The following is a 21,679-nucleotide window of genomic DNA, read 5'->3' as shown; positions in this document are numbered from 1 at the left end:
ACTTCCTTATGTCTGAAACACATGCTTCTAGCAAGGGCAATTTTGGGGCTTCACCATGTTTCATTGAAATGTACAGCTGTGTGTCATCCGCATAGCAGTGAAAGTTAACATTATGTTTTCGAATAACATCCCCAAGAGGTAAAATATATAGTGAAAACAATAGTGGTCCTAAAACGGAACTTTGGGGAACACCAAAATTTACAGTTGATTTGTCAGAGGACAAACCATTCACAGAGACAAACTGATATCTTTCCGACAGATAAGATCTAAACCAGGCCAGAACTTGTCCGTGTAGACCAATTTGGGTTTCCAATCTCTCCAAAAGAATGTGGTGATCGATGGTATCAAAAGCAGCACTAAGGTCTAGGAGCACGAGGACAGATGCAGAGCCTGTCCGATGACATTAAAATGTTGTTTACCACCTTCACAAGTGCCGTCTCAGTGCTATGATGGGGTCTAAAACCAGACTGAAGCATTTTGTATACATTGTTTGTCTTCAGGAAGGCAGTGAGTTGCTGCGCAACAGCCTTTTCAAAAAAAATTGAGAGGAATGGAAGATTCGATATAGGCCGATAGTTTTTTATATTTTCTGGGTCAAGGTTTGGCTTTTTCAAGAGAGGCTTTATTACTGCCACTTTTAGTGAGTTTGGTACACATCCGGTGGATAGAGAGCCGTTTATTATGTTCAACATAGGAGGGCCAAGCACAGGAAGCAGCTCTTTCAGTAGTTTAGTTGGAATATGGTCCAGTATGCAGCTTGAAGGTTTAGAGGCCATGATTATTTTCATCATTGTGTCAAGAGATATAGTACTAAAACACTTGAGCGTCTCTCTTGATCCTAGGTCCTGGCAGAGTTGTGCAGACTCAGGACAACTGAGCTTTGAAGGAATACTCAGATTTAAAGAGGAGTCCGTAATTTGCTTTCTAATAATCATAATCTTTTCCTCAAAGAAGTTCATGAATTTATCACTGCTAAAGTGAAAGTCATCCTCTCTTGGGGAATGCTGCTTTTTAGTTAGCTTTGCGACAGTATCAAAAAGGAATTTCGGATTGTTCTTATTTTCCTCAATTAAATTAGAAAAATAGGATGATCGAGCAGCAGTAAGGGCTTTTCGGTACTGCACGGTACTGTCTTTCCAAGCTAGTCGGAAGACTTCCAGTTTGGTGTGGCGCCATTTCCGTTCCAATTTTCTGGAAGCTTGCTTCAGAGCTCGGGTATTTTCTGTGTACCAGGGAGCTAGTTTCTTATGAGAAATGTTTTTAGTTTTTAGGGGTGCAACTGCATCTAGTGTATTGCGCAAGGTTAAATTGAGTTTCTCAGTTAGGTGGTTAACTGATTTTTGTCCTCTGGCGTCCTTGGGTAGACAGAGGGAATCTGGAAGGACATCAATGAATCTTTGTGTTGTCTGTGAATTTATAGCACGACTTTTGATGTTCCTTGGTTGGGGTCTGAGCAGATTATTTGTTGCAATTGCAAACGTAATAAAATGGTGGTCCGATAGTCCAGGATTATGAGGAAAAACATTAAGATCCACAACATTTATTCCATGGGACAAAACTAGGTCCAGAGTATGACTGTGACAGTGAGTGGGTCCAGAGACATGTTGGACAAAACCCACTGAGTCGATGATGGCTCCGAAAGCCTTTTGGAGTGGGTCTGTGGACTTTTCCATGTGAATATTAAAGTCACCAAAGATTAGAATATTATCTGCTATGACTACAAGGTCCGATAGGAATTCAGGGAACTCAGTGAGGAACGCTGAGATGAGCTTCCCTGAGACGGTTTCTTATAGTTTTCATCAGCTGTTTGGATGGCTGGTCTCAGACAATCCCGCAGGTGAAGAAACCAAATGTGAAGGTCCTGGGCTGGCATGGTTACACGTGTTTTGCTGTTGTGAGGCCGAATTGACGTGCTGCTAAATTCTCTAAAACAAATTTATGGTAGAGAAATTAACATTAAATTCTCTGGTAACATCTGGTGGGCATTCCTACAGTCAGCATGACAATTGCACACTACCTCAAAACTTGAGACATTTGTGGCATTGTGTTGTGTGACAAAACTGCAGATTTTAGAGTACCCTATTATTGTCCCCTAGCACAAGGTGCACCTGTGTAATGATCATGCTGTTTAATCAGCTTCTTGATATGCAACACCTGTCAGGTGGATGCTCACTAACAGGAATGTAAACAAATTTGTGCACAAAATTTGAGAGCTTTATGTGCATATGGAAACATTCTACACTCTTTTATTTCAGCTCATGAAACATGGAACCAACAGAGACAAGTAATAGAGTCATTTTGGTTGCATTATCAAAAAAGGATGTTGCATTTATATTATCATTCGGTGTATTTATATTCTTGCTAGACTGAAAGTATCTGTTATTTGGTCATTATGAGAAGTCGCTAAGGCTTTATAAGGGGGCCGGCCATACATGCATATAATTATTGAGGCATCATGTTGCATTCCGTGTCTCCCCTATAATTTTTTCCAGCAGCGGTGACAAAATTAGCGTGGGGCTTGGCCAATGGCGTGGTTTTTGACCTTCCTCATGGCCGCACCTGCTGTAATTTGTTTTTCCATTTTAAAGCTAATTTCCTGCAAATCTACACATTTTGCCATGGGTTGAAGAGAAAATGTAACAGTTTTAAAGCTAATTTCCTGCAAATCTACACATTTTGCCATGGGTTGAAGAGAAAATGTAACAGTTTTAAAGCTAATTTCCTGCAAATCTACACATTTTGCCATGGGTTGAAGAGAAAATGTAACAGTTTTAAAGCTAGTTTCCTGCAATTCAAAACATTTTGTCACGGGGCAAAAAAAAAGTTTTAATGCAAATTTCCTGCAATTCTACACATTTTAATGGCTTATGCCTTGTTCTTATGCTATCTGAGTGACTCAAACACTATAAGACAATCAATGGGGGCCCCATGCCATAACATTTTGGGACATTTTTACTCTCCCTGACTGTCTATTTTTTTATTCTGGTGGTTGTTAGTTCTCAAACATGATCTTATTTAAAAATATACAACTCTGTTATCTTTTCTACATACTTTATATCTGGTTTTAGTCATTTAAGTTTATACTGAAAATGACTTACCATCCCTGAAAGTATTATTTTTTAGTAGTGCTCACGTTTTAGTAATGGTGGCCCGCCACTGCTAAATGAATATTGGGTTAACACTGACATTATACCTGTCTGCATTAAACTTGTACTGCAGTGGGCTAAATCTGGGTTACACAGAGTGTTTCTTTGTACAAATCAACTTTGAAACAAAAGTATACACCTAACATATTGTTATAGTCTTAAAAAAAAGAAGACACCTGTACCATGTCAGATATAGAGTAGAAATGTACTCAATTTTGAGTTTGCATCCCAATATTACGCTTTACATACATCACATAGTACTGAATTTTAACAAAACAGTTTGACATAGAAACACCGAATTTTCAACAACAACAAAAAATATATGTTTGTTAATTCTGAAAATATGAAGATTTTTTTTATAATGTTCCACCCATGAGGCCACTAGAGGGCTGTTTGGTTATTTGACTGCCGGAAACTACGTGTTGATGAACGATAAAGTATAAAGTCAGACAAAGCTGTATAATATACAGTACCAGTCAAAAGTTTGGACACACCTACTCATTCAAGGGTTTTTCTTTATTTGGACTATTTTCTACATATTGTAGAATAATAGTGAAGACATCAAAACTATGAAATAATACATATGGAATCATGTAGTAACTAAAAAAGTGTTAAACAAATCTAAATTGATTTTATATTTGAGATTCTTCAAAGTAGCCACCCTTTGCCTTAATGTCAACTTTGCACACTCTTAGCATTCTCTCAACCAGCTTCATGAGGTAGTCACCTGGAATGCATTTAAATTAACAGGTGTGCCTTGTTAAAAGTTCATTTGTGGAATTTCTTTCGTTAATGCGTATGAGCCAATCAGTTGTGTTGTGACAAGGTAGGGGTGGTATACAGAAGATAGCCCTATTTGGTAAAATACCAAGTCCATATTATGGCAAGAACAGCTCAAATAAGCAAAGAGAAAAGACAGTCCATCATTACTTTAAGACATGAAGGTCAGTCAATTACGAACTTTGAAAGTTTCTTTAAGTGTGGTTGCAAAACATCAAGCGCTATGATGAAACTGGCTCTCATGAGGACCGCCACAGGAAGGGTAGACCCAGAGTTACCTCTGCTGCAGAGGATAAGTTACCAGCCTCAGAAATTGCAGCCCAAATAAATACCTCACAGAGTTCAAGTAATAGGCACATCTCAACATCAACTGTTGAGAGAAGACTGCGTGAATCAGGTCTTCATGGTCGAATTGCTGCAAAGAAACCACTACTAAAGGACATCAGTAAGAAGAAGAGACTTGCTTGGCCAAGAAACACGAGCAATGAACATTAGACCAGTAGAAATCTGTCCTTTGGTCTGATGAGTCCAAATGTGATATTTTTGGTTCCAACCGCTATGTCTTTGTGAGACGCCGGGTAGGTGAACGGATGATCATCAGGACAATGACCTAAAACACACCTCCAGGCTGTGTAAGTTATATTTGACCAAGTAGGAGAGTGATGGAGGGATGCATCAGATGACGTGGACCCCACAATCACCCAACCTCAACCCAATTGAGATGGTTTGGGGTGAGTTGGACCGCAGACTGAAGGAAAAGCAGCCAACAAGTGCTTCGCATATGTGGGAACTCCTTCAAGACTGTTGGAAAAGCATTCTTCATGAAGCTGGTTGAGAGAATGCCAAAATTGTGCAAAGCTGTCATCAAGTCAAAGGATGGCAGCTTTGAAGATTCTAAAATATAAAATATATTTTGATTTGTTTAACACTTTTTTTGTCTTCACTAATTTTCTATAATGTAGAAAATAGTTTAAAAATATATATATATAAAAAAATAAACCTTGAATGAGTAGGTGTGTCCAAACTTTTGACTGGTACTGTATATCTGACATCCTCACAGCCTGGAGATGTCCAGCCTGCTGCGAGCCACTTCCAGCCTGGAGAGCAGTCGGGTCCAGATGTACAAAGATGTGATCGCAGCCCTGCTGGCCGCACTGCGCTCCCAGAACCACATGTCCCAGCAGGCCGAGCAGCGGCTACTGAGCGTGCTCCACGGCCAGTTGATGGGCATGGAGGGCAAGCTGAAGGAGGAGCACTTGGCACGCATGGCAACCCTGGCGGCCCAGTGCAACCTGGAGACCCGGGAGCAGATGGAGGCGGAGCATCGCAGAGAGGCCCAGGAGAAGGCCCGGGCAGAGGTGCTGTTTCAGCACTCTGACGAACAGGTACTGTAGTGGCTATTATCAATCAAAAACCATTGGCGGAGGTAGAGAGCAATGTGACTTGTGCATAAATAATTAGTTAAACATGCCAGAAATGGCTCCTATGGGCACAGATGGAGAAGCAACTCCAGCCCTGTGCTTAAATACCTGATTTAGCTAATTATGGTCAAGACTATGGTTAGGTGATTATTTGAAGCAGGTGTATTAGTGGTGGGCTGTAGCAAAAGCCTGCACACCCAGTAGCTCTCCATGGCACTGGATAGACTAAATCAAGTGCACTTCAAGTATATCACACTTATATTTAACACAGATCTGGTTGATTCTGGTTGATTCTCCAGGAGCTCCACCAATGCAGTGTCCTCCTGGAGAAGCTCCACAAGCTGAACCAGAGTCACCTCCAGCGCACCCTGCTGGTGAGACACGAGGAGGCCTCAGCCAAGGTCCAAAGGCAGATAGTGGAGTGGAGAAGAGTGGAGCTGCACAAGATCTTCTCAGAGGAGCTGGAGGAAGCCACCAGGATGTGCGAGCTGGAGAAGACCCAGGCCAGGAGTCTCCTGCATGACTACTTTGCCTATCAGGTGAGCTAGTGAAGATGGTCCCGTTCAGTAGGAACAGATGGGAGGAAACACTTTGAAACAGCCAATGTAAATGTTCAGGTAGGAGCTACTTCAGCAATAGTTTTCAGCAATGTTTCGCTGTATGTATCACTGAAAGTTGTTTTGGACTAAATGGGAAAGTCAAGGGGAAATACTGTGCTCTCAACTAATCTCTTCACATATCTTGTCTCATCTATCACATCTAATTTCTTCTCATCTCTTACCATCTCTTCTCATCTTATCTAATTGACATTCACATTTTAGTCATTTAGCAGATTCTCTTATCCAGAGCGACTTACAGTTAGTGCATTCATGTTGAGATAGCTAGGTGAGACAACCACATATCATGTCTCATCGCATGTCTTCTCAGTTCATCTTATCTCATCTCATTTTATTTGATCTCATCACATCTCATCTCTCTAGAATCAACTGGAGGAGGTGCTGGATGTGGTCCTGGCTAACCAACGTTGCATGCTGGGAGAGCGCCACGCCCAGAGGAGGTTCCTGGTGCACAGCCTCCACAGCCTGAAGGGCCTCATCTCCGAGACCTTCTCCAGGACCTCCAGCCAGATAGAGAACTGCTTCAGCCAGCATAGGAGGTTTGTGCTATGACTCTCTACATGTGTTATACTGTATGTCAGGTTTTATAGCACCTGTTGTCTTCTACCTACTTGTCCTTAAGCCATTGTAGACTACTAAGGGTTCGGGAAACTTGTATAACGTAGATGTAGCCTACATTCCTAAAAATGCAACCTTGCCTGTGTTCCAACAGGGGGAGCGATGTGTCTGAAGAGCAGGTGGAGCTGCTGCTAGACAAGGCTCAGAAGGAGCTGGTGCTGGTGAGGCAGGGCCTGGATGAGGCTCTGAACCAGGAGAGGAGGGCCATGCACTGTGGCCTGGTCAAGAAGAGGAGGGACCTCATCTCTGACATGGTGAGATGATTGACAGTGCGTTGTTTAAGTCAAACTTCACAGTGTTGCTCTCAGGCAATACATTTGCACATCTTAATTAGATAATTAATTAGATAAATAATGAATTAGCACTTATTTGAGAAATACTCCCAAATAAGATAATATTTTTTCAAGAAAATATCTCAATCAATTCACAACTCCTGTGCATTTACTCATTTACTAATAACATAAAGCTGTGAATTATTCTGGGTAATGGAGAAACCACAAATATTACAAATACATACTGTGTCTTGACTTTTTCCACATTTTGTTACGTTACAGCCTTATTCTGAAATGGAGAAGAAGAAAAAAAAATCTCAGCAATCTACACACAATAACCCATAATGACAAAGCGAAAAAAGGTTTTTAGAAATACTGAAATATCTTATTAACATAACTAAATTTTTAGAAAAACTGAAATATTTACATAAGTATTCAGACCCTTTGCTATAAGATACGAAATTGAGCTCAGGTGCATCCTGTTTCCATTGATTATCCGTGAGACGTTTCTACAACTTGATTTGAGTCCACCTGTGGTAAATACAATTGATTGGACATGATTTGGAAAGGCACACACCTGTCTATATAAGGTCCCACAGTTGACAGTGCATGTCAGATCAAAAACCAAGCCATGTGGTCAAAGGAATTGTCCATAGAGCTCCGAGATAGGATTGTGTCGAGGCACATATCTGGGGAAGGGTACCAGAAAATGTCTGCAGCATTGAAGATCCCCAAGAACACAGTGGCCTCCATTATTCTTAAATGAAAGAAGTTTGGAACCACCAAGACTCTTCTTAGAGCTGGCCGCTTGGCCAAACTGAGCAATCGGGGGAGAAGGGCCTTGGTCAGAGAGGTCAACAGGAACCCCATGGTGGAGATGGGAGAACCTTCCAGAAGGACAACCGTCTCTGCATCACCCCACCAATCAAACCAGGCGGAAGCCATTCCTCAGTAAAAGGCACATGACAGCCCACGTGGAGTTTGCCAAAAGGCACCTAAAGGACTCAGACCATGAGAAACAAGATTCTCTTGTCTGATCAAACCAAGATTTAACTTTTTGGCCTGAATGCCAAGTGTCACGTCTGGAGGTGCTTCTACAAGTAAAGGATCTGAATACTTAAAGGATACTGAATACTTATGTAAATACAATATTTCTGTTTTTTATTTTTAATGAATGAGCTAAAATTCTAAAAACCTGTCTTTGCTTTTCCATTATTGGGTATTGTGTGTACATTGATGAAGGAAAAAACAATTGAATACGGCTGTAACCTCCCAAAATGTGGAAAGAGTCGGAATACTTTCTGAAGTCACTATGTACAGTGGGGCAAACAAGTATTTAGTCAGCCACCAATTGTGCAAGTTCTCCCACTTAAAAAGATGAGAGAGGCCTGTAATTTTCATCATAGGTACACTTCAACTATGACAGACAAAATGAGGGGGGAAAATCCGGAAAATCACATTTTAGGATTTTTAATGAATTTATTTGCAAATGATGGTGGAAAATAAGTATTTGGTCAATAACAAAAGTTTATCTCAATACTTTGTTATATACCCTTTGTTGGCAATGACAGAGGTCAAACGTTTTCTGTAAGTCTTCACAAGGTTTTCACACACTGTTGCTGGTTTTTTGGCCCATTCCTCCATGCAGATCTCCTCTAGAGCAGTGATGTTTTGGGGCTGTTGCTGGGCAACACGGACTTTCAACTCCCTCCAAAGATTTTCTATGGGGTTGAGATCTGGAGACTGGCTAGGCCACTTCAGGACCTTGAAATGCTTCTTACGAAGCCACTCCTTCGTTGCCCGGGCGGTGTGTATGGGATCATTGTCATGCTGAAAGACCCAGCCACGTTTCATCTTCAATGCCCTTGCTGATGGAAAAATCTCACAATACATGGCCCCATTCATTGTTTCCTTTACATGGATCAGTCATCCTGGTCCCCAAAGCATGATGTTTCCACCCCCATGCTTCACAGTAGGTATGGTGTTCTTTGGATGCAACTCAGCATTCTTTGTCCTCCAAACACGACGAGTTGAGTTTTTACCAAAAAGTTATATTTTGGTTTCATCTGACCATATGACATTCTCCCAATCTTCTTCTGGATCATCCAAATGCTCTCTAGCAAACTTCAGACGGGCCTGGACATGTACTGGCTTAAGCAGGTGGACACGTCTGGCACTGCAGGATTTGAGTCCCTTGCGGCATAGTGTGTTACTGATGGTAGGCTTTGTTACTTTGGTCCCAGCTCTCTGCAGGTCATTCACTAGGTTCCCCCGTGTTCTGGGATTTTTGCTGACCGTTCTTGTGATCATTTTGACCCCACGGGGTGAGATCTTGCGTGGAGCCCCAGATCGAGGGAGATTATCAGTGGTCTTGTATGTCTTCCATTTCCTAATAATTGCTCCCACAGTTGATTTCTTCAAACCAAGCCGCTTACCTATTGCAGATTCATTCTACCCAGCCTGGTGCAGGTCTACAATTTTGTTTCTGGTGTCCTTTGACAGCTCTTTGGTCTTGGCCATAGTGGAGTTTGGAGTGTGACTGTTTGAGGTTCTGGACAGGTGTCTTTTATACTGATAACAAGTTCAAACAGGTGCCATTAATACAGGTAACAAGTGGAGGACAGAGGAGCCTCCTAAAGAAGAAGTTACAGGTCTGTGAGAGACAGAAATCTTGCTTGTTTGTAGGTGACCAAATACTTATTTTCCACCATCATTTGCAAATAAATTCATTAAAAATCCTACAATGTGATTTTCTGGATTTTTTCTCTCATTTTGTCTGTCATAGTTGAAGTGTACCTATGATGAAAATTACAGGCCTCTCTCATATTTTTAAGTGGGAGAACTTGCACAATTGGTGGCTGACTAAATACTTTTTTGCCCCACTGTATATGATTGCTATAGCCGAAGGACATCCCATGACCGTTAATTCCCTGAAGTATTTACATTGTATATAACTTACAAGTAATACATAGTGTAACCATCATCCATGTATATTTTGTTGTTGATTAGCCATTCTTTCTTTTATATAATCATATTTTTATTTAATGAAATCTATCGACCGAAGATTACACAATACAACAGCAGTAGTGTTGTTCCTGTATACATGATTATATGTGCTATTATTAATACTGCTGAAATTAACTGTATTCATTACCCTCTTTGCATTGTACTGTATTTACTCAAATGCTGTACCACTATACTGCTTTGGCAATATCTACAAATTGTATATCATGCCAATAAAGCAATCTGAATTTGAATTGAAATAGGTAACAGCTAGGTTTTGTTCTGTTCAGCAGGGCAAAACATAGTGGAATATTCAGATGAATATATATTGAACCAACATCAGCTCTGTTCTTGCCATTTCTATCTGCAACGTTTTACATTTGCCGACTGAACATGCTCAAGGAGTGCCTGTAGGGGCCAGGGCTCGATTTTAAGCTTTTCAACCTCGTCTTTTTCTCTTCATCCAGCTGCAGGGCCACAAGCAGAGGCAGAAGGAGCTGTCAGCCCTGTCCCGAGGGGGCCTGGAGGAGGACAGGATGGAGGTGGAGCCGGCCCAGCACCTCCGCTGCTGGCAGAGCCTGCTGACCGCCCAGTGCCTGGAGCTTGGGGAGCTCATCAACAACCTGGACGAGGAGGCCGCTGCAGACATCCGTAAGGTAACTCAAAATGACACAACACCAGCCTCTCTCCTTATATACAACGGCTGGATTAGGTAAATGGTGGCTATAACTTGCACAACACATGTTGCCATTTTCAAATCGCTAGCTAGTTAGCAGTGTGCTAGTAGCATCCATTGTGCAAGTGACAGCACTCGCTCTCTAAGACTTAAAGTAGTTGTTTCCCTTGCTCTGCCAGGGCCATGGCTTTTGTGGAGCAATAGGTAATGCTGCTTTGTGAGTGCAAAGTGTTGGTCTGCAGAAGGTCCCCAGTTCGAGACCATTGACGGACAAGACTTACTTTGTTACAAGTACACAACTTGAAAAAGCGATTGTTAGACAGCAAATGAACATCATACATGATTATACATACATAGTTACATGGATTGTTAACTAACCAAGCAAGTAGTTTCACTTTCTCTGACTTTCTATTGACTGGAGATTCACCTTTGACCTCCCCCAGGTCACCATGCGTGTGATCCACAGCGCCATGGCGGAGGTGAAGGCCATCCAGCCTGCTGTCGCCCAGGCTCTGCTGGCCCTGGGGAACCCCCGTGACCCCCTCCAGCAGCCAGAATCGGGGTCCCCCATAGGGGCCAGCAGCAGCGCCCTGTCCCAGGCCCAGGAGAGGCTCCATCTGGAGGGCAAGGCGGCAGTGAGGACCCTCCAGGCCTCCAGGGACTCGCTGCACCAGGGCATGGAGAGGGAGCTGCAGGAGCAGCAGGAGCTGAGGTCCAGGGGACAGGTCTTCTTCAGGTGAGCAGATGTTTATTTTCCAATCACTTTTTCAGGTCAGTCCGTTGCGCTACAGAGAAGATGGTCACGTTGGTACACATTTCAGAATACTTGTGAAAGGGGGCAAAAAATAAACCTCTGGGGTATCTTAATGCAAATATTAGCACTTTGTGCTAATTATGTGTGTGTGGCCATCTGTGTGTGTGTTTGCGTGTATTTTCTATCCTTCCAAGGTCTCTGTGCTCGTCACAGCTCACCTTATCGGACGAGGAGCTCCTACACATGAAGCTGGAGTTCCAGAACTGTCTGTCCAGGATGGACCACTGCCTGATGCTGCCCCACGCCCTCTCCCGCTCCAAACTGCAGGCCGCTCTGTCCACCTGGAGGAAGGAGATGGAGGAGCAGGTTGAACATCCACAGCAAGAGGTAGGTGGAGTATCTGATACATACAGTTTGTAGTGCCAAAATGATAATACCGCCCTCTGCTGGTTCCTTAGCTGTAACATACTGTAACATACAGTTGACAAAGATCACTTGGACATGTTGCATTACAGTGCCTTGCGAAAGTATTCGGCCGCCTTGAACTTTGCGACCTTTTGCCACATTTCAGGCTTCAAACATAAAGATATAAAACTGTATTTTTTTGTGAAGATTCAACAACAAGTGGGACACAATCATGAAGTGGAACGACATTTATTGGATATTTCAAACTTTTTTAACAAATCAAAAACTGAAAAATTGGGCGTGCAAAATTATTCAGCCCCCTTAAGTTAATACTTTGTAGCGCCACCTTTTGCTGCGATTACAGCTGTAAGTCGCTTGGGGTATGTGTCTATCAGTTTTGCACATCGAGAGACTGACATTTTTTCCCATTCCTCCTTGCAAAACAGCTCGAGCTCAGTGAGGTTGGATGGAGAGCATTTGTGAACAGCTGTTTTCAGTTCTTTCCACAGATTCTCGATTGGATTCAGGTCTGGACTTTGACTTGGCCATTCTAACACCTGGATATGTTTATTTTTGAACCATTCCATTGTAGATTTTGCTTTATGTTTTGGATCATTGTCTTGTTGGAAGACAAATCTCCGTCCCAGTCTCAGGTCTTTTGCAGACTCCATCAGGTTTTCTTCCAGAATGGTCCTGTATTTGGCTCCATCCATCTTCCCCATCAATTTTAACCACCTTCCCTGTCCCTGCTGAAGAAAAGCAGGCCCAAACCATGATGCTGCCACCACCATGTTTGACAGTGGGGATGGTGTGTTCAGGGTGATGGGCAGTGTTGCTTTTACGCCAAACATAACGTTTTGCATTGTTGCCAAAAAGTTCAATTTTGGTTTCATCTGACCAGAGCACCTTCTTCCACATGTTTGGTGTGTCTCCCAGGTGGCTTGTGGCAAACTTTAAACAACACTTTATATACACTGCTCAAAAAAAGAAAGGGAACACTAAAATAACACATCCTAGATCTGAATAAATGAAATATTCTTATTAAATACTTTTTTCTTTACATAGTTGAATGTGCTGACAACAAAATCACACAAAAATTATCAATGGAAATCAAATTTATCAACCCATGGAGGTCTGGATTTGGAGTCACACTCAAAATTAATGTGGAAAACCACACTACAGGCTGATCCAACTTTGATGTAATGTCCTTAAAACAAGTCAAAATGAGGCTCAGTAGTGTGTGTGGCCTCCACGTGCCTGTATGACCTCCCTACAACGCCTGGGCAAGCTCCTGATAAGGTGGCGGATGGTCTCCTGAGGGATCTCCTCCCAGACCTGGACTAAAGCATCCTCCAACTCCTGGACAGTCTGTGGCGTTGGTGGATGGAGCGAGACATGATGTCCCAGATGTGCTCAATTGGATTCAGGTCTGCGGAACGGACGGGCCGGTCCATAGCATCAATGCCTACCTCTTGCAGGAACTGCTGACACACTCCAGCCACATGAGGTCTAGCATTGTCTTGCATTAGGAGGAACCCAGGGCAAACCGCACCAGCATATGGTCTCACAAGGGGTCTGAGGATCTCATCTCGGTACATAATGGCAGTCAGGCTACCTCTGGCGAGCACGTGGAGGGCTGTGCGGCCCCCCAAAGAAATGCCACCCCACACCATGACTGACCCACCGCCAAACCGGTCATGCTGGAGGATGTTGCAGGCAGCAGAACGTTCTCCACGGCGTCTCCAGACTCTCACATCTGTCACGTGCTCAGTGCGAACCTGCTTTCATCTGTGAAGAGCACAGGGCGCCAGTGGAGAATTTGCCAATCTTGGTGTTCTCTGGCAAATGCCAAACGTCCTGCACGGTGTTGGGCTGTAAGCACAGTGGACGTCGGGCCCTCATACCACCCTCATGGAGTCTGTTTCTGACCGTTTGAGCAGACACATGCACATTTGTGGCCTGCTGGAGGTCATTTTGCTCCTCCTGCTCCTCCTTACACAAAGGTGGGGGTAGCGGTCCTGCTGTTGGGTTGTTGCCCTCCTACGGCCTCCTCCACGTCTCCTGATGTACTGGCCTGTCTCCTGGTAGCGTCTCCATGCTCTGGACACTACGCTGACAGACACAGCAAACCTTCTTGCCACAGCTCGCATTGATGTGCCATCCTGGAAGAGCTGCACTACCTGAGCCACTTGTGTGGGTTGTAGACTCCGTCTCATTCTACCAATAGAGTGAAAGCACCGCCAGCATTCAAAAGTGACCAAAACATCAGCCAGGAAGCATAGGAACTGAGAAGTGGTCTGTGGTTATCACCTGCAGAACCACTCCTTTATTGGGGGTGTCTTGCTAATTGCCTATAATTTCCACCTGTTGTCTATTCCATTTGCACAACAGCATGTGAAATTTATTGTCAATCAGTGTTGCTTCCTAAGTGGACAGTTTGATTTCACAGAAGTGTGATTGACTTGGAGTTACATTGTGTTATTTAAGTGTTCCCTTTATTTTTTTGAGCAGTGTATATACACTACCGTTCAAAAGTTTGGGGTCACTTAGAATGTCCTTGTTTTTGAAAGAAAAGCACATTTTTTTTGTCCATTAAAATAACATCAAATTGCGGATATGGCAGTGAAGTCACTGGTGATGGCCGTCCTATTTCAAACTCATCCCCTCTCTTCCAACTGACGCCAGAACTTCTACAGACATGTAAGCTGGAGCATTGGCACATTGTGGGAACGTATGAAAGTATTGACAAAAACACCTAGGCTATATCCACAGTGGTCAATGGTAAAACAAATAGCAACTAATGCTAAACAGACTAGATGAAATGACAGTAGGCTATGCTATGGAGATGTTTCCCTCACCATCTCACTAACCATCTTGTGTGTTTTCCAGAAGAAGACGAGGACTAAAGAGAAATCCACTGAGGGCAGACAGCAAGCAGACCCCTCAGAACTGCTGCTCTTCCAGAAGAAGATGGAGGACAGGATACAGCTGTTTGAGAAAGAAAAAGAAATGGAGCGCACTGTGAGGGAGAAGGTTCGGTGGAATTCAGTTCACTGAAAACTTTATTTGTCCCGAGGGGCAGTTATAAAATGGAGGAGAGGGCTTTTATATTGCGCATATCCTCTTTTGTCGCATTCACTCACTTTTTGGTCCTTTGACACTTTCTCACACTTCCAGCTGGAACGAGATGGGAATATAGCAGAGGCGGGTAAAGGGGATATTCCCGGACGGACTCCGAAACCTTTAGAGTTTCTCAGACCTAGATTAAGCCTACTCCTGGACTAAAATCCACACTCTGTAAATGATCTCGTTGAACGTCCTTTTTAGTCTAGGAATAGTCATCATCAAATTCAGAAAAACTGTCCCTTAGCGTTTGCTGCCAGTGTTATGAAACCTGTTAGTCAGCCTACTGATAAACCTGCTCTTGCTATGACTAGAGTTCCTAGGGCTGCCTAATTGGTCCATAACCTATTATAAAATGTGCCCATTTAACACAAAATAAGAGTAAGCACACAGGGTGTTTGATGTATGTCTCACCAGTGTCCAGGGAGAGCTTAGTTGAGTAACTGTGACCTAATCACTTAACCTAACTCATTTCCTACAACTTTAGCTAAACCCCTTCGTTCCCTGACGCCTCCAACATCTTTCTCTCTCTCTAGGTCCTGGAGGAGATGCGTAGCGTGAGGGAATCGGAGCTCCGGAACCAGGCAGACGGCCTGGCCGTGCAGATGGCCGCCCTCCACTACCAGAAGGCTGAGAGGAGGACCAGGGTCCTGGAGACCTCCAGAGCTCTGCTCACCATCCAGAGCCTGCTCACAGAAGAACTGCGAGCCAGCAGGAGCCTGGGGGCAGCCCCCATAGCCCAGAGCATCCAGAACCACTGTCTGGTAGGATAGGACATTGTGGCATGTTGGATGCTTTAGCATGTACTGTAGCCTGATTCATACTTTAGCTGTGAAATATTACATTGTTGGCTCAATTTGATCAAATCCGCCTGAGCAATTTGGTTACACACACACAGATACAGGATAAGATATATCCTCAGTGGATAAAGGTTTTGTGAAGAGCGTGATCCCTTGGCGTGTGACTACAGGGTTTGGAGGAAGCGGAGCTCCAGCTCCAGAGAGAGCATGCAGAGTTGGAGAGTCTGGAGTCTGGACCCTCCAAACACAGACCACCCAAAGACCCACACTACTCTGATGAGGAAGAGGAGGAAGAGGAAGGGCAAAGGAGGCTGTTTCATATAGAGCGTGACAGCCGCATGGCCACCATCCTTCACGAGGCCCTGTACACGTGTGATCAGGTCATTGTTCTGCAGACAGAGAGGTGGGCTTTTTGGAGCTATTATTCTGCCTAAAACAAATGTACAATTGAGAAATATTCTTACACAAATGCACCATGAAGCGTAACACAGAACAGCTCCAAGTGCGAACAGAATAATTCTGAATATTTTATCCTTTTTTTCCCCCAGGATGCAAGAGGCCAACGCTAGGAATCAAGCCATGGAGGATCTCAAGGAGCAGCTGGAGCTGAAGAGACTCTACACAAACTGTGACCAGGTGATCTAGCCATCATATAATTGTAATTCTCCAATTGCTTTTTAGTTGCTTTTTAGCCTGGAAGTAGGCTTCATCTGGGTCTGAGTCACTATTTTGTAGACAGCCCAAGCCCAAGGAGACAGTTTTATTTCCCTCTGTCCCTCTTTTTCGTCCATCCCTCCCCAGGATCTGGAGTTTGCGGCCAGGTTGGTGAGGCAGAGCCAAGTCTCCACCGAGGTTCTCCTAGAGGCTCTCCGCCTCCTCCTCCCAACCCTCCCCGAGTCGGAGCTGCTCTCCCTCATTGATGCCCTCTGCCCCAAGCTATCGGTCTTTCCAGCGTCCGCAGAGCAGGAAAGCACAGCGTAAGAACTACTGAAGCTCCTTCGTCTAGCAATAGTTTTATTGGTAGTGGATTGGAGTGTTTTCTTCAGAATTGGCATTTAGGCATTTAGGCCAGCATTGCTATTGTACCTGTAGACTTCCAGTCATTGCGCTAAAGCTAGTTAGTATTGGTTCGCGAAACGTCTGCTAACTTCCTTCATACTGCACGCAGAAACATAAAAATTGTATCTACGAGTTCATTTGACTCTGGGTAAGTAGAACATGGCCAGAATCTCGCAGTAGACATTTAAAGGTAGAGTCTGCAATATGACATCATCAACATAGCAGGGCGACTTCCTGCTTTACAACAGCAACAGACTTCAAATCTGCAGCAACAGAGCTTAAAGGTAGAGTTGTCAGCATGACATCACCATACACACTGTGGCATGTTCCTGTTTACAGATATTAACAACAACAAAGTTCAAATCTTCCATTGCCAATATTGGATGTTCCCAAGGGAGGGTGAAGATTGGGAACAGCAAAAAGTAGCAGTCTTGGGCCTCCCGGGTGGCGCAGTGGTCTAAGGCACTGCATCGCAGTGCTAGCTGCCCATGGGGCGGCGCACAATTTGCCCAGCGTCGTCCGGGTTAAGAAGGGTTTGGCCGGCAGGGATATCCTTGTCTCATCGTGCACTAGCGACTCCTGTGGCGGGCTGGGTGCAGTGCACGCTGACCAGGTGTACGGTGTTTCCTCCTACACATTGGTGCGGCTGGCTTCCGGGTTGGATGTGCATTGTGTCAAGAAGCAGTGCGGCTTGGTTGGGTTGTGTTTCGGAGGATGCATGGCTCTCGACCTTCGCCTCTCCTGAGTCCGTACAGGAGTTGCAGCGATGAGACAAGACAGTAACTACTACCCATTGGATACCAGAAGCGGGGGGTTAAGTAGCAGTCTTGGCAGAAAAGAAGTCTGAGACATAAACTCTCTGCCTGGCCATTGAAAACTCAGGGTAAACTTTAGTCAAGTTGGTAATCTGACAGCTTGCACATCTTTGGTGTCTGACGCCAGTTTTAACATAGGCTCCAAAATACCAATTCCACTAGAGAATAGAACTCTCGGAGCAGTTTGTGCCGGGTACCAGATGTTTAGGCCGGTGTCTATGAGTGACTCACACCAGCACAATGTGTTACTTGTCAGTAACCGCTGGATTCAGTTTGTTTCCCATCTTAAAAGCTTATAAGACATATTCATCATGTGTCAATTTAAGAATTTAATTTGTCTCCTATTAACTTCACTGTGAAAATGTCCCTTCTTGCCATTGTAACAACTGACGACGCGCACACCCCCGCAGTTCCCGCAAGTGGTCCCCCCGGAGGTTGGGCCCCCCAGATAGCATATCAACACGTCATAAGCCATTCTTTATTTTTTATTACAGGAAATTTGCTTTCAAACTACAGGGTGGGCTCCGCGAAACTGCGCTATGGCACTAATTGTAAGCACCTGTCACACACAAATATACTACCACAAAAAGTAGAACTAAAAGCAATTTCAAGTAGATTCCAAAGTAGAACAAAAAGGAACTACAAGAAAATGGTTCAACATTTCAGCATTCATGTAGGGAATTAATAGCAAGCTAAGATTTATGTGATCATACAGGGGACGCGTTTCAGTTCACATGAGAACTTCTGACAGAACCTGCGAAAAGATCAAGTCAAAATAAAGTCTTTGCGTTTCGTAAACTACAGGTGTGGACTAACAGTCAAATGCTTACTTCCGAGTCCTTTTTCGAGTTAAAGATACAAATGTAATAGTGTCACGAGGAATGAATACACAGTAAATAACGAATAACAATGACGAGTATATAATATCAAATCAAATTTTATTGGTCGCATACACATATTGCGGATGTTATTGTAGATGCAGCGAAATGCTTATGGTTCTAGCTCCAACGGTTTGTAATACCTAACAATACAAAACAATGCACACAACCCCCCAAATAACATGGCTATATACAGGGAGTACCAGTGTCGAGTTGATGTGCAGAGGCATGAGGTAATTAAGATAACCATTTACATATAGGTAGGGTTAAAGTGACTAGGCAACAGGATAGATAGACAGTAGCAGCAGTGGGTAGCCATTGATGAGCTATTTAGCTGTCTTGTTTAGCAGTCTTATGGCTTGGGGGTAGAATCTGTTCACAGTTCTGCTGGTTCCAGAGAGAACAGTCTATGGCTTGGGAGGCTGGAGTCTTTGACAATTCTTTGGGACCTTCCTCGGATTTACTTGGTGTGTAAAATGTTAGTTGTAACCGCATTCTTACAGCACTGTCGAAGTAGTGAGACTAATCAATGTGATCTCTCTGAGGAGGAAAGAATAGTCATTCAAATCAAATCCCATTTTATTTGTCACATGCGCCGAATACAACTGGTGTGGACTTTACTGTGAAATGCTTGCTTACAAACCTTTCACAACGATGCAGAGTAAAAAAATATATATTTTAAAAAAATAAACAGTAACTAACTCAAGAGGAGTAAAATAAAATACACAAGAATGGGGCTCTATACAGGGAGTACCAGTACCAGATCAATGTGCAGAAGTACGAGTTATTTGAGGTAGATATGTACATGAAGGCAGGGTAAAGTGACTAGGCGTCCGGTTAGATAATAATAAATACAAATATTAGCAGCAGCAAATGATGCGTGTAAAAGTGAGTGTGTGTGAGTGTATGTTTGTTTGTGTTGTGTGTGCATATTTAGTGTTTGAATGTGTGAGGGATATGTGTGGGAGTGACAGTGTAGTGTGTGTATATGGTGTGTATATAAAGTCTAGTGAGTGTGTGTAGGGTCAGTGCAGATAGTTTGGGTACCATTAATTTACTATTTAGCAGTCTGGCTATTATGGCTTGGGTGTAGAAGCTGTCTCGGAGTCTGTTGGTCCAGGAGCCGATGCTCCGGTAACGTTTGCTGGATGGTAGGAGAGTGAACAGTCCATGGCTTGGGTGGCAGGAGTCTTTGTCAATTTTTGGGCCTTGCTCTGACGCCGCCTGGTATAGAGGTCCTGGATGGCAGGGAGCTCAGCTCCAGTGATGTACTGGGCTGTCCTCACCACCCTTTGTATCGCTTTGCGGTCAAGGGCGGTGCAATTGCTATACCAAGCGGTGATGCAGCCAGTCAAGATGCTCTCAATGGTGCAGCTGTAGAACTTTTTTATGATCTGAGGGCCCATATCAATTCTTTTCAGCCTCCTGAGAGGGAAGAGGTACTGTCGTGCCCTCTTCACTACTGTGCAGGTGTGTGTTGACCATGTTAAGTCCTTAGTGATGTGGATCATACCTTCCCATCTGCCCATGATACATTGGCTGGGAGCTTGGAACACTTACTGTCAATGTCCTGTCTGGGCTGGCCAACACTCTGTTTGGACTCTGTTGCTTGTGTGAATAATGCTCTTTGTATGAGGACACCTGGGACTTGGCCTGTCTAGCCAGGAAAAGAGGGAAGTTACTGAGAAAGTTAACTTCAATCGAACAAAATGCATCATTTTGTGGAGTCTCCATCTGCTTAATTCGCTTGTCCCCCGCGTGAATAATTTTCTTTATCGCCAGATAAACACATTCTGGCTGTGTTTTTTTCTCAGGTGGCCAGAGGGAGCAGGAAAATCTCTGCTGGTCAGACTGAGGCAGGAAATGGTGGGGAGGAATGTCTCAGCCCACAGCACGGACAAGGACAGAAACCAGTGAGTGCAAGACAAAGAGCCTCAACTTTTTTCTGGAGCTTTTATTTTATTTTATTTTACACTTTCAGGTCCTAATTCAGTCAGTTCTCATCAACTCAGAATGTTGACAATGTAATGTTGACAACAAGGACAGGTGGGTCTGTGCCAATTTTAAAAGGTTACTACCTTGATAACGATAAAGCATAAACATTGATTGTGAGTCAACCTGCAGTGCTGTTTTTCTTTATCGGTGATTGAATTGGAGCCCAAGGATACTTTTACGAAGTACTAGGAAATAACTTGGGAGAGACAATATTTGGCACATAGCAACATAGAGTGGTAGATGCATTTTGGTCCCACTTTTGTCAAATACTATATATACTGTAGATGCTTCAGAAATCATAATCAAATGTCATACTCTTCCTCTTCATTTTCCAGGTTCCAGGAGAAGAGACAGAGCCTGCTGGAGAGGTTGTTTCTCAATCCCAGACCCGAGGCTCGCAGGGACGTCATGCAAGTGTTGGTCCAGGAAAAGGGGAGGGAGGGAGTTGTTGCCATTCCCAAACCAGTCGCGACTGGAACGAGCCAAACCATATCCTCGGAACAGCTCCAAGACTCTGTTCAGATTTCAGTGGGAGGAGGAGGAGAGGTGGACAGTGAAACTGTGTTTGTCTCCACTACCGCAGCAGTACCCTCCACTTCTGGCTTGGCCAACAATGCAGTAGTACTAGACATCCCCACTATGGGGGAGAGGGTGTTTGTGTTCCGCGTTCTGCCGGAGCCCCAGAACACGGCAGGGTCCACCAACAGGAAGAGGAAGAAAAGGAACTTTCTTAATCTGAAGAAGGGATCAGTGGCCCCCACAGACCAACCCTGAGCTTGCTGGTGGTTTCAAGAGGGTCTACTGTAGACACAGACTTGCCATTAGATTCCTACTGGTCCTATACTGAACCACTAGCCTGGTCCCAGGTCTGTTTGACTGAAGGAGTTGGCAAAACAGAACAAACAGATCTGAGACCAGGCTAGGGGAACATGTGCCCTGTTAGACTCTGTTATGTGCTTTAAAATGTCCCACCTTTATGGTACTCAATGATGGTATTATGGTAACAATGAGCAAAATTCTATGTATTAACGTTTAATTAAGTAGTCTCAAGGTACTGTAAAATAGCCATATAGTTGCAAGCTTTGTCTGTAGACAGCTAGTTTTTCTGATAATGAATGATTTGCACGTCTTGGCATATACATAAACCACATCACCATTATCAATATTTTAACAAATTGTATAAATACAATTATGATAAATAAGTACAAATGTTATATAAAAAATTGTATCGTAGTGTGTTCCTATCCATTGTATGTTAAAACACCTGCAATGGTCATTTTTTTGGCAAGCTTCAAAATAACAATCCCACAAGTTCAA

At 43.7% G+C, this 21,679-nt stretch overlaps 1 protein-coding gene across 2 annotated transcripts in view; it reads left to right on the top strand.

Annotated features, from left to right (window-relative positions):
• Positions 1 to 21,679, top strand: part of LOC115142768 (limbin) — a 27,652-nt gene extending 5,973 nt beyond the window's left edge. Inside the window, exons 10-23 of one of the 2 annotated variants that reach the window (XM_029682484.2) lie at positions 4,987 to 5,311; positions 5,647 to 5,886; positions 6,328 to 6,503; positions 6,677 to 6,836; positions 10,325 to 10,513; positions 10,977 to 11,269; positions 11,482 to 11,674; positions 14,585 to 14,725; positions 15,352 to 15,579; positions 15,786 to 16,018; positions 16,164 to 16,251; positions 16,417 to 16,592; positions 20,182 to 20,280; positions 20,698 to 21,679. In XM_029682484.2, the coding sequence (XP_029538344.1) occupies positions 4,987 to 5,311; positions 5,647 to 5,886; positions 6,328 to 6,503; positions 6,677 to 6,836; positions 10,325 to 10,513; positions 10,977 to 11,269; positions 11,482 to 11,674; positions 14,585 to 14,725; positions 15,352 to 15,579; positions 15,786 to 16,018; positions 16,164 to 16,251; positions 16,417 to 16,592; positions 20,182 to 20,280; positions 20,698 to 21,136 (2,980 nt within the window). In that variant the 3' untranslated portion in view covers positions 21,137 to 21,679. Of the gene's footprint in view, positions 1 to 4,986; positions 5,312 to 5,646; positions 5,887 to 6,327; positions 6,504 to 6,676; positions 6,837 to 10,324; positions 10,514 to 10,976; positions 11,270 to 11,481; positions 11,675 to 14,581; positions 14,726 to 15,351; positions 15,580 to 15,785; positions 16,019 to 16,163; positions 16,252 to 16,416; positions 16,593 to 20,181; positions 20,281 to 20,697 lie in introns of both variants that reach the window. The other variant, XM_029682483.2, reaches the window with a different exon arrangement.

This window comes from Oncorhynchus nerka, linkage group LG15, assembly GCF_034236695.1.
Source record: "Oncorhynchus nerka isolate Pitt River linkage group LG15, Oner_Uvic_2.0, whole genome shotgun sequence".
In the NCBI taxonomy this organism is placed as follows: domain Eukaryota; kingdom Metazoa; phylum Chordata; class Actinopteri; order Salmoniformes; family Salmonidae; genus Oncorhynchus; species Oncorhynchus nerka.
Note: the sequence above shows the minus strand (reverse complement) of the source record. Positions and strands in the feature narration are given on the sequence as shown.